The sequence below is a fragment of the Pygocentrus nattereri genome, chromosome 11 (genome assembly GCF_015220715.1).
Source record: "Pygocentrus nattereri isolate fPygNat1 chromosome 11, fPygNat1.pri, whole genome shotgun sequence".
Lineage (NCBI taxonomy): Eukaryota > Metazoa > Chordata > Actinopteri > Characiformes > Serrasalmidae > Pygocentrus > Pygocentrus nattereri.
In genome coordinates, this window is record NC_051221.1 from 39432592 (window position 1) to 39444593 (window position 12002).

A 12002-nucleotide genomic window follows, 5' to 3' on the forward strand; every position below is an offset into this window, starting at 1 on the left:
TTGAAATCAACAACAGATCATACTAAATTCTCCAATATCAAACTCACATTAGTGATTCTCAATTTCTTATTACGAGACTTTGAAAATAACATCGCCGAGCATTGGCATTCACTTTTTCAGAGGACCTATACTGGTCAATAAGGGTAAATGTCATTTTTCCTCTTCCTCACTTTGCCAAAAATGGTAATGAACAATCTCATTGGGAGCAGAATCACAACACGTCTTATGTACATTACATTCACAAAGGAATGTCTTTTTACATGTAGGGTAAAAAGTAAAGTTTGGGACAAAGAACCAGCTGCTTCACTCTTGAATTCAGCCTTCATTTCACGTCACAGTCCGTCTTGTCCACAGCACAAAATTTCCCAGAAGATAAAAATAAATGGCTGGTGCTGGTTATTTTATAGTTCACTGGGCTGGGAACATGTTTCCTTTTAACCCCACCTCCCTTTCAAAATATCAGCTTTCAAATCCGAGGTCAACATTAAAGGAGAATTCCACCCATTTTTTAGAATGTCTGTGCAATTCGGCCGTCGAGATGTGATCAAAGTCAGTCGGAGCGGTTTGATGTGAAATGGTTTATTGTAGAGAAACTTGGAGGCTTTTCTTGTCCTTTACAGTGGTGGTGATAGGAACCAGGGGTGCGGTGTCAACACTTCAAATACAGCCAGTGAACCTGCACATGTCTTATGATTTTTTAATATATAATGTTAAAAATGATAAAATAGTGGTGAATTTGAAAAAAAAAAAGTTTTCTTTGGGCATCATCTTGCCTTACAATGTCCTGCATGCACCTCTTAGCCATGAATGCATTAAAGAAACAACATCTCAGACCAAAGTCTTATCATAACGTAGTCAGTTATTAGACAGCATATCCACACAGGGTTGATGTAATAACTTTAGGCGAGGGAACTTTCAGGGGCGTTAAACTCTTCAGACGTCTGGTTCCTATCACCAGCACAGTGAAGTGGCAGCTGCAGCTTAGTCTCTTTGTAAGAGCTGTGTGAACCGAGGAGTGAAAGAGAAGGTAAAGTACCGACCTCGCTGTTCTGGGAACTCTCCTAAATATGGGCCAGGGTCGTACTTTTGTGGCTTCGTGAGAATAATAAAGCTAAAAATGGCTTGTTAGGGGTGGGGTGTGTGTGTGTGTGTGTGTGTGTGTGTGTTCTCGGAGCGCCTTGTATGGAGAGCAGTGTGTGGTGGTGGTGGTGGTGGTGATGATCGCGCGCAGATGGGGGTGGGGGGGCCTGGAAAGCGATCTGCCCAGTCTGACACACACACACACACACGCGCGCGCGCACACACACGCTCCCAGCGCCAGAGACGGGCAGCAGCTCCGTTACCTCCACAGCATCCACACCTCCTTCTGTCAGCTTCTGTCTGGAGCCCCGCTCCCAGGATCGCCTTCGCTGGAGGAGAGAAGACACTGCTAAGTGGCTCTGGAGACGCGAGGCGCCCGCGACTGCTTTCCAAACTCCGTGTGATGGCGGTGGGTGGGCTTGTTTAGGTGGATTTTGGACTCTTTGGGGGTAAACACGCGAGGAAACTGGTCTACCCGTCCAAAGCCATGGACGCGCACAAACTCCCCGCAGCTGCTGCTGCGCTCTTAGCGGTGCTGCTGCTCTCTGTGTCCAGCTGGGTCTCCTCCGTCCAGTTCCCCGACTCGCATCAGTGAGTACACGACGCTTGTGTGACTTTGGGAAAAGTACTGGTGCTGTTTTTTTTTTATTACCGTTTATATTATTATCATCACTGTTGTTTGAGGAGAAGGAAGCTGGCTGAGTTTTCCAGATGTAGCCGGAAGTGCTCGAGGAGTGGAGCAGCTGGTTGGGAGCGGCTCCAGTACGTTCCTGTGTTTGTTTCCAGTGTAGCTGTTAGCCACAAGTTGCTCCTATCAGGGGCTAAATCCGCTCACGGTGAACTTTTACTAGGCTGAGCCTGAGTTGAAACTAAAGCAGAACATGTGAGAACTTCACGTCGAAGCCTCCTGGAGATGCTTGTCTGATGCTTTGTCCTGTAGTAACAGCCTGAGACACTTCATTCAGTCCAGAAGATAGTCCTGGTCCACCTTCCACTTTCTTGTGTCTTTTAACCGGCTTACACTTTTATGAGATGGTTCTTCAGGTGTTCCTTGGTAAGGGAAATGGTTCCGCTTAGAACCATGAATTCCATGCCGCGCTTTGCATGATGAAACGGTTCTTTAGGCGGATGGTGGATGTGTTGGAAATGGTGCTACAACTTATAGCACCAGAAACAGTTCGCCTACTGTAACAAGCTTGACATTGTAACAATAGCAAAACCTCTTTTGGTGCTATGTAGAACCATTTTCGAGAAGGTTGTATGTAGAACCATATACGACACATTCTCTCCATCAGTCTGAAGAACCATTTCACATTGCAAAAGATGTTGGAAGTTGCTCTAGAACTCATGGTTCTATGTAGAACCAATGGGGCTCATTCACCGAGTTTCTTCTTACACTTCTTTTCGAGATGTGTCTTAAGAAAAAGTCGACATCAGATTAACGACGTGTTCTTGAACCGCAGAACTGTTCACACCTTGAGCGTGTGGAGGTTCTGTTCTTAGCTAAGAGCCAATCCCAAATCAGGAAACACTGGTGAATGTCAGAATCTTCGTGAAAGCTGTGGACGTGGGTTTAAAGAAGAAGCCTTTTTTTGAGAGTGTAGCTCTGTGAGGGGTGTTTGAGAGAAACCTCAGCGCAGATGTGCACCACACGGTTCCTGTGTTTTACTCCAGGGAAGTGAATTGAATCCAGCCGTGAGCCAAATGTGTGAATTCACTTGGTCTTCGGCTCGAGGCTGCCGGTGGCTGTGAGCGTCAGTTCAGCCTTACTGTACGCAGACTGAGCGGAATTTGTACAGCAACAGGGACACGAGAAGGTGGGAACACAAAGCTGACTCACCTCCTCTCTCCTCCTACTTTCAGTGTGGTGTTTTCATATTATTTACACAGCGAGACTAAAGCCATGGTTTCATTCATAGTCGTCCCTTTATAGTTCAGACATCCATGAAGCCATTCTGTGTTCTCCACTTTGGCCACCCCACCTCAAATACAACTGACAGTGCGAAGCGTAGAACAACACCAAGATCAACACGTGTTTTTTCACATTCTTAATTAATAATTGTGATTTTTTTTTTAGTTATAACTTGCCTTCAATATAGATGCGAAGATATTTATTGAGCACTGGCCTTATGATTTCAATACAAGTACCATGTACTCATGTACTGTGTTACACTTTACTGTGATGTGTTTGAGAGTTTTAAATAACAGTGGGCCACTTTTCAATTTTACTCTTTCTTTTCACTCTTTTACTCCTCTCTCCCCCATTCAGACGTTTACAATTACGTTAAAAGCAGTCATTTGTCATTTGGCGCAGGTCCAGAAGCTGGTCATTTGCATTTTTCCAATAATTTGGTCATTAATAGTGCCCAGACCTCTCAAACAGAGTAAAAATAAAGCAGTTATTTAAATATTATTTCAATATTCAGTCTGAGAACAATTTCGTCAGTAATTTTTCTGTTTGTCGATCTTTCTTCATGGTTGATGGTTATAGTTTGGGTGTGGCAAACTGGTCTTAGGTTTGCTGTACATGACGTCTTGATGTAGAGTAACACTGGCCAGGCTAAGGCTGTCTGCTACACTGGACCACATCCAGCTGAAGCTTTGCTAATGGCGAAAAACAGCGCACCAGCCAGCCAAATGATACATCAGTCCAATTACATGGGGCTTGGGTTTGTGCCTTGAGAAGGACATCATGGAGGACATCACCCTCAGACCAAGAGCATGTTTCTGAAGCACACTGTTACGTTCTGAAAGAACTTTCCGTTTCCATTTTAGCTTGTTGATTACTCACATTCTCACAGACAGTGGGTCTGCATCCTTCCCTCCTTGCTTTGCCTTGAGTGACTGATTTATGATGACAACCTTCTAAGACAGATACAGTGTATTTTTGTCTTTATCAATTAATGTCCACGCCCTGTCTGTGCTGGAGTGTAATTTTCACACCTCCTTTGTTGGTAGAATATCACTATTTATCCCTCTGCTTCCTCAGCCCCCCCCCCCCCCCATTCCTTTTTTCCCCTCGTCTGAAGCCCTCTCCCTTTCTGTCACAGTGCGTGACTGTATCTTTGTACCCAGGCTCTACCCTCCACATGCCAGGCTTTGTCTGCCTCAGATGTTCTATGAGCGCATCGCATTTCTCTCTTTCTCTTTCCCTCTCTTTCTCTCCCTCTCTCACACTTTCCAGGCCCCCCCTTCCCCCCCAACTCCCTCCCTATGGGTGTCTTGTAGCACTTGCTGCGCTGAGAGGCAGATGATTAACATCATCCAAGCTGAAAAGTCTGATGTCATAGATTCGGCCCCCTCATGATTGGCATGGGGTTGAGGGGCAAGGAGGGTGGGGTGAGGTCTGGGGGGAGGTTACACTCACCTATATGTCATTTTATAGCCGTTACAGCTCTCCCCTCATGATTGGAGCCTCTATGATGCTACAGAACTTGTCATATTCCAGGGCTCACTGCCCTGGATGCTCCTTGTTTCAACAGCACATTGGAATGTCCCCATGTCTTTATGTGACTCCCGAGGGCATGTTTAGTCAGTCTGCTGCAAGTATTGCTTTTTTCCCCCTCTCTCTCTCTCTCTCTCTCTCTCTCTCTCTCGTTTCCTCCGGTTGCCTTTCAGATTCATGCGCTCTGACTCCTTCAGTGGCACTCTGCTCAGATCAGTGTTCATTAAGTCATTGTATGCATCACGGCCTGATCGGGTCTCCGCATCCCTGTAGCTGCAGCGATGGCTCGCTGTCCTGCTTTTGGCTTCTGAAAAAGAGAGACGGCACCAGGCAGCTGGCCCGATCGCAATACCCACCGCTCTCAATCTCCCATCAGCACCGTTTCTGTCCTGGCCCTTGCCACGTTCCCCTCCGTCTCCAAGCCTAATTAGATTTCATGCTTAAGCAACTAAATAGAGATGCTTTTCCAGTTACGGTCCCTATGCCCTCGCAGCAAATGGAATAATGGAAATGTCTGTAGCAATCATATGAAGGATTTGGGCCAAGATTTCTGGTAAATAGAAGTAGTCAGTGTAATTGACTTATTGCTGCTCCACCCACAGATGTGTTCCTTTGTAGCTGCTGTTGTGAGGCTGGACACGTTTTACGGAAAGCAGAGAAAAAAACTAATTTAACCTAATGCACGATTTGGGTGCCTAACTCTGTCAGAATTGCTAGATTCAGAGTGAGATATAAATTGAAAACCAATTTATTTTGTATACACGTAGTACTTCTACATAGCAGCTATTGGTCATGTAATATATCAAACAATACCGGGGTGACGTTCAGTAGCATTTTAAACCACACTTAATTTTAAGTAACAACATTAGGCAAACATTGTGGTGGTCTGAAATGAATGAAGGTTTAATGAGATTTTGGCTTTGTCCAGCCTCACAACATTTACATTTATGCATTTTGGCAGACCCTCCAGTTTAATCCTTTTACAGACGTAAGTGAATGTAGCATTAGGATTCTTATTGGCATAGCATGGGGTGCCTGCCCGAGTAGGGAATTGAACCCCAGAGTGTAGTAGTGGCTGGAGCATGAATAAATCTGCTGGTATAGCAGATAACATCAGATACGTTTGTGTGGTGTAAGTGTTCGCCTCTCTGTGTGGTGAGGGTAAGGGGAGGGCTAATTCTTCAATACTGCAGTCCACAGGAGAAAAATAATTTTTACAGGTATATATAAAGATGCAAGCCCGAGCTCTTTGACAGCAGCTGGAAGCTATTCATATCACTCAAACGTTTAGCCATATGGTCTTGGCTCTCCCTGTTTGGAGGTCCCCTATACCCTCTCTATCTTTTACCTATGTTGTTGCTACAAATAGCTGCTTGTTGCTTGGTTGTTTTCTTCAGGCTTGGCAAATTAGATATTTTACTGGTAGTTTCCTCAGTAAAGACTAGTCTTAAAGCCTGTGATGCATACAGTAAAGAGACATTTTATGGACACACACCATAAATTACTTTGTGATAAATCTATTTAATAATATATAATCTGATTTAGTAAGTAGTTTAACTGAATCAGTATTTCTGGCTTCCTGTCCACAGTCAATCCACATTTGTGAAATAATCTCTTTACAGCACAATTCGCAGATGTTATCTATGTTTCTTGGTCCAGTTTTGTTTTCCATCTTGTAGCAACGGATTGTGTTCGTCCTTATCACTGAGGCAAGCTTGACTAGCGAGTCTCTAGTGAGATCTTCAGTCTTGTTCAGTATGGGGCAGTTGAGCTCAGTTTCATTTGACTTAATTTCAGTTGAATGAAGTGAAATTCAGAGATAGGTAATCCAGGTGTAGAAAGAAAAAGTCCTCCATAGGATTTATTTTCTAATTACCTGGACATTCCTGCTGCTGGATTGAGCTAATTAGAGAAGCCAGGCAATCTGAACAAAATCCCGGGGAGGATTTTTCCTTTATGGACCTGAACTCCCCACTTCTATTTCCAATTCTAATTTGCCAATATAGTTCTTGGTAGAATTAGTGCATGAATTGAAATGCTTATTCTGAACTTAGTTAAAGCTGTACTATGTAAGTTTGGGCTATTTGGAGATCTCTCTGTTGGAAATGTGGAATTGCACATGGAAGTACATTTCGCCATGTAGCTTTTGCTTTGGACCTTTCCGTAAACTAATGAATCAAATGATTGTGTACTGAAAGAGTATTCAAAGACAACTCAGTCGAAAGTTGGTGAAGGATGTGTCTTCTGAGAAAGTGAATTATTTGCTATTGCAATCATATCTTCATCAGTACAATGCTGATTTTGCATTTGAGGCCTAAACATTGAGCCAAAACTTCTTTTTTAGTGTGTGTGTGTGTGTGTGTAATTAATATGACATGGTCCAAAAACCTCGAGTGAATTTGATCACCCTCTTGTTGCACTGATGTTAGCCCTGCAGTGGTCGTAACAGAGTGTGCTGTTTTTATCCTTCAAGAGCCATAGGCCCTGTAGCCTCATGACCATTGAGCAGATATTCATCCACTCCACCATCGCTCAGCCACTTAGCCCCACTATACCAGTGGCCAGACTGATGCTAATTGGACGTTTTTCTCCTCTAAGGCCAATTTGTCTATTTATAATGCAGATATGGGACATTCTGCAGTAGAAAATCCACTGAGGCGGAGCAGGCGGAGGTGATGGGGAGGGTCATGTTGGGGTGTTTGTGTGTGTGAAGTGGAATAGAGGAGCAGTGGGTGGGTGAGAGAGTGTGTGGTGTAGAGATGACAGCAGAAATGAGACAGGTGTTCGTGTGTAGCGCATCAGTTTGGAGTGATGGACAGCTATTTCAGAGCTATTTTAGAGTGGAGTCTAGGATCATATTCATCCTCTGTTTAGATTCCTTATAGGATTTTGCAGTCTCAGTCACAAAATACCACCCCCACCCCACCACCCCATGTTCAGTTCTACTCTGATCAGCACTTCTACTCTTAGCTGCTATTTGAACACCAGCGCTGAAGCTTTAACAGAAATCAGGCCAAAATAGCAGAAAAATCTATATAGATGCAAAAGCCAGGTTTGAGGATTTTACTGCTACGTGTTTTCCTTTGGGAAAGATGACTAAATACATAATTGTGAGAGTTTTGAATGAGTGCTCTCCCTCTTTGGAGGTCCCCTATAGCCTGTCTTAAACTAAATGCTGTTGCTACAAATAGCTGCTTGCTGTTGGGTTGTTTGCTTGTTGCGTTTTATTTACTCTCACTCAGGATCAGCCAGATTTGTGTTTCACTGGAGAACATACTTCAGACCCATTTAGTACAGACTAGGCTTAAAGCCTGTGATGCTGCAGACTAAGCAACATATTCAATCGGGCTCTATTCTCTTCACAGGGATACTCACAATTTCCAGAATTATTGGCACCCTCAGAAAACATGAGAAACATTATTCTTTGCAAATTTTTAGTTACGTGTTTTAATTTCCTCTGAGTAGTAAGATTAAAACTTCTCCCATGTTTTCAGTCTAAGTTCAAGAAAAACAGCAGAAGTAAGTTTCCACAGCCTTTTTGTTCTCATCTTTGCCAAAGGTGTCAATAATAATAAGAATGCTCTGATCTGTGGCAAAAGGCCTGGAAAGTTTTGAGTGGTTGGCGTACAGGGATCTATCTATTGATTATTTCTATAATCAATAACCTCTATACTGTTATTTGATTCATTAGGATGACTGTATGTTTTAAAAAAGAGGACCTGGGGGCAGTAGGACAGCATGGGCCAGACTGTAGAAGGCAAATGTCAACATGAAAGCAAAGCCAAATCTCTGACATTTTAGGCAATTTAGCAATCCTGGCTGGATGCGTTTCTTTGCTTTTTTTTTTTTTTTTTAAGAATAAAAGGGGGCATTCTTGCAAAAACCCATCTTCAGCCTAACAGAGGTGTCCAGTCTTATCTCCAAAGGGCTGGTGTAGCTGCAGATTTTCATTCGAACAAATCAGGAGCACGCCAGGGCCGGGCAGGATTTTAGCGCAAAGATGATTGTTAAATGGCAGAGCGAGTATTACACCAAACACTCTCTCCACCAGTTAAGCTGAGCGTAACCCTAAGATGCTTTTGGGAGACTGGGACCAGATCAGCTGTTGAAAACTGAAACCAATGTGTTATACAAGTAGACAAGTCGGCTCCTGCTTGATGAGAATGAAAACCTGCAGCCACACTGGCCCTTTCCAGATAAGATTAGACACCCCCATTGCATATCTTAGTTAACTATAGCTCCATTCCAGAAGTTAGGCTGCGGTCCAGGTGGGCTGTAAACCGCAATAGTTGCTTAAAAACATATAATTTTTGGGCTATTTTTGCTAATTTGTTAAACCAGTAACACACGGTATTTCTTTGTCTTCTTGTTTTTCCCAATTTTCTCCTTAGTTTGGTCAAATCCAGCATATCCAGCAGTTATGACTCACCCAGTTGCACAAAAACTCCAGTGCTGGGAGGGTGAAGGCAAACACAGACGTGTGAAGCTAGCCACTGCAGCTAACACATATCACTAGACAGCTGAACACGCTTGCAGGAGAGCTTTAACTGCCAGTTCTGCTACATCAGCTGACACATGCATGTGCTGGCTAGTATCTCGCTGAGTGACCCAGAGAGAGTGAGGCCAATTGTGATTTCTTGGACTCCTGACCACGGATGACTATAGCTATTTAGGCTTAAACCTGTTTAAACTAACTTAATCCATTTTTTTCAAGGCAGTAAGTTTGCATGATAAAAAATACACCTTACGTTTGCATTTCGATGTCCGTTTGTGGAATTTAGTGACATTCCCAGCCAGAGTGACAGCAGTGCTTTGTTGACACTGCCAGAAACAAAAGGTAATGCTGAAACCTAGAAATAAAGATAGAAAATACAGAATTAAGACATTGAATACGTGCAATACAATACATTTCATTATGTGCTACAGAAGGGGTCATTTAAAAGCTTCACGAAGAGTTGAGTCTTCAGTCTGCTTTTGAAGACAGCGAGGGACTCTGCTGGGTATCGGAGGGCCAGGACAGAGTAGAGCCTTGGTTCTTGTCTTCCGTGCATTTTGAAGGATGGCGGGTCAAGCCAAAACTATGTTCTGACAATTTTCAAGGATGCTACCAGAGTGTCCTTCTCAGTCTTCCATTACCGACAAAATAGATAAAACCAACTACTACATGTAGATTAAAAGTCAAGTCAAATTTATTTGTAGTGCTTTTTACAACTGATGATTTTTTACATGAACGTAAAAAAAAAAACCCAGGTGAGCAAGCCAGGGGCGCCAGTGGCAAAGAGAAACTCCCTCAGAGCTGAGGAAGAAACCTTGGGAGGAACCAGGCTCCTCTGGTCAAGCTACCTACAAGTGATTATACTACTAATATTAATAGCAGTAGTATTAGTATTAGGAATAGCTGGGAGTCTATGAGAACATCAGCGTAGGGGGGGCAGCTAGTCCAAGGCAGGTGGTGGTAGCTGGGGCGTGGGCAGCTGGTCTGAAGTGGGTAGCAGGAGGGCTCGACAGTCAGTCATCCATCAGTGTCTGGCTGGACAGGTGGGCGGTCATTTACTTGGAAAAAAGGCAGGGAGATGGAATTAGTTTTATTCCGTCTGTTTGTACATAAAAGTGTGGCTAACGACTCCGGCAGATCTGACTATGACAGCTTAACTAAAAGGTGAGAACCAGAAGGACACATAGACAACACTCTGAAACAGTCTGGCATCCCTCCGCTCCACTGTCCACAAACCTGAGTGACCGCGTGCGAGCAGCGGGACGCCAGCACCAGCATCTCAGTTTACTATAATTCCCTGTGTCCATGGACCCCTGGATCTGCTGCCTTTATCTAAGGGGGAACATTAGCTACCAAAAGCTAAACTAAACAAGTGAGTTTTCAGCCTAGTCTTAAAGATTGAGACTGTGTCTGAGTCCCGAACAGTTTCTGGAAGATCATTCCAGAGTTTTAGGGCTTTATAAGAAAAAGCTCTTCCCCCAGCTGCAGCCTTATGAATTATAGGATCTATTAATAAGCCAGCACTCTGGGATCTGAGTAGTCGTGATGGCTCGTAATGGGTACTCAGGAGGTACTCAGGAGTGAGCCCATGTAAGTCAATAAAAGGATTTTATAATCAATACGGAAATTTAACAGGCAGCCAGTGAAGTGATGATAGCCCTGGACTGATATGATCAGATTTTCTAGTTTTAGTGAGGACCCTGGCTGCGGGTTTTGGACTAGTTGGAGTTTGTTTAAATTCCTGCTCGTACATCCTGACAGTAGCGCATTACAGTAATCTAGCCTGGAAGTAATAAAGGCATGTACTAGTGTTTCTGCATCACGCAGGGACAGGGCATTTCTGATCTTGGCAATGTTGTGAAGATGTAGAAAAGCTGTTCTAGTGATGCCGCCTATGTGTTGATCAAATGATAAATCTGAATCAATTATGACACCAAGATTTTTTGCTGCTGAGCCAGTTGTAACTGGAAAGTCAGTGAGATTTAAAATTAAATCTGATCATTTATTTCTTGCCCATTTGGACCCAGAAGTTGAACCTCTGTTTTGTTGCTGTTTAGTAGGAGGACGTTCCATAATATCCAGCATTTCACGTCTTTTACACAGTCCTCTATATTCTTTAATCTGTATTTGTCATCAGGCTTGGCTGATATGTATAATTGTGTATCGTCTGCGTAGCAATGAAAGTTGATGCCATGATTACTTTTAACTGTGCCTAACGGTAACATGTATAGTGCAAATAATAATGGTCCTAAAATAGAGCCTTGTGGAACTCCAAATCTTACTTTGGAATAATCGGAAGATAACGTTCTGTTAAGTAAGATTTGAACCATGATTGGCCCGTCCCTGTGATTCCAACCGTGTTTTCTAACCTTACTAGGAGAATATTGTGGCCTATTGTATCGAAAGCTGTGCTGAGGTCAAGTAGCACTAAACAGGGATACGTAGCCTTGATCAGAGGCAAGAAGAAGATCATTAGTTATTTGAACTAGAGCGTCTCAGTACTGTGATGTGGCCTGAATCCAGATTGGAATTTTTCATATATGTGGTTCTTATGTAGATATGAACCAAGTTGTTGGGCCACAGCCTTTTCTAAGATCTTAGATATAAATGGTAAGTTAGAAACAGGCCTGTAATTAGACAAAACGGCGACATCAAGATTTGGTTTCTTGATCAGAGGTTTGATAACTGCTAGTTTAAAAGCTTTGGGTACATAGCCCAGACTAAGGGACGAGTTTACTATAAAAGAGGGTTTATAATAACTGGTCGTACTTCTTTGGAAAGGCCTTGAAGATGCATATACAGTAAGAGGATGCTATTTCTTCAGTTGTGTGTCTGTTTAAAAGGGTGTAAACTGAGTTCAAGGTATGAAAGGAACCTGCTTTTAGTACGTTCAACAGTTTTCAGCTTGCAATTCATTATTTCATTTCATTAATTCAGTTCATTACTCTGTCATCATTTACATTAACATCATTTTCTCCCTTA

At 43.1% G+C, this 12002-nt stretch overlaps 1 protein-coding gene across 2 annotated transcripts in view; it reads left to right on the top strand.

The window, feature by feature from the left end:
- The first annotated feature begins 1254 nt into the window (after positions 1-1254).
- The window catches only part of cacna2d1a (calcium channel, voltage-dependent, alpha 2/delta subunit 1a), a 172985-nt gene continuing 162237 nt past the window's right edge, over positions 1255-12002 (top strand). For both annotated transcript variants that reach the window (XM_017706447.2, XM_017706448.2), the window contains exon 1: positions 1255-1671. In XM_017706447.2, the coding sequence (XP_017561936.1) occupies positions 1568-1671 (104 nt within the window). In that variant the 5' untranslated portion in view covers positions 1255-1567. The remainder of the gene's footprint in view (positions 1672-12002) is intronic.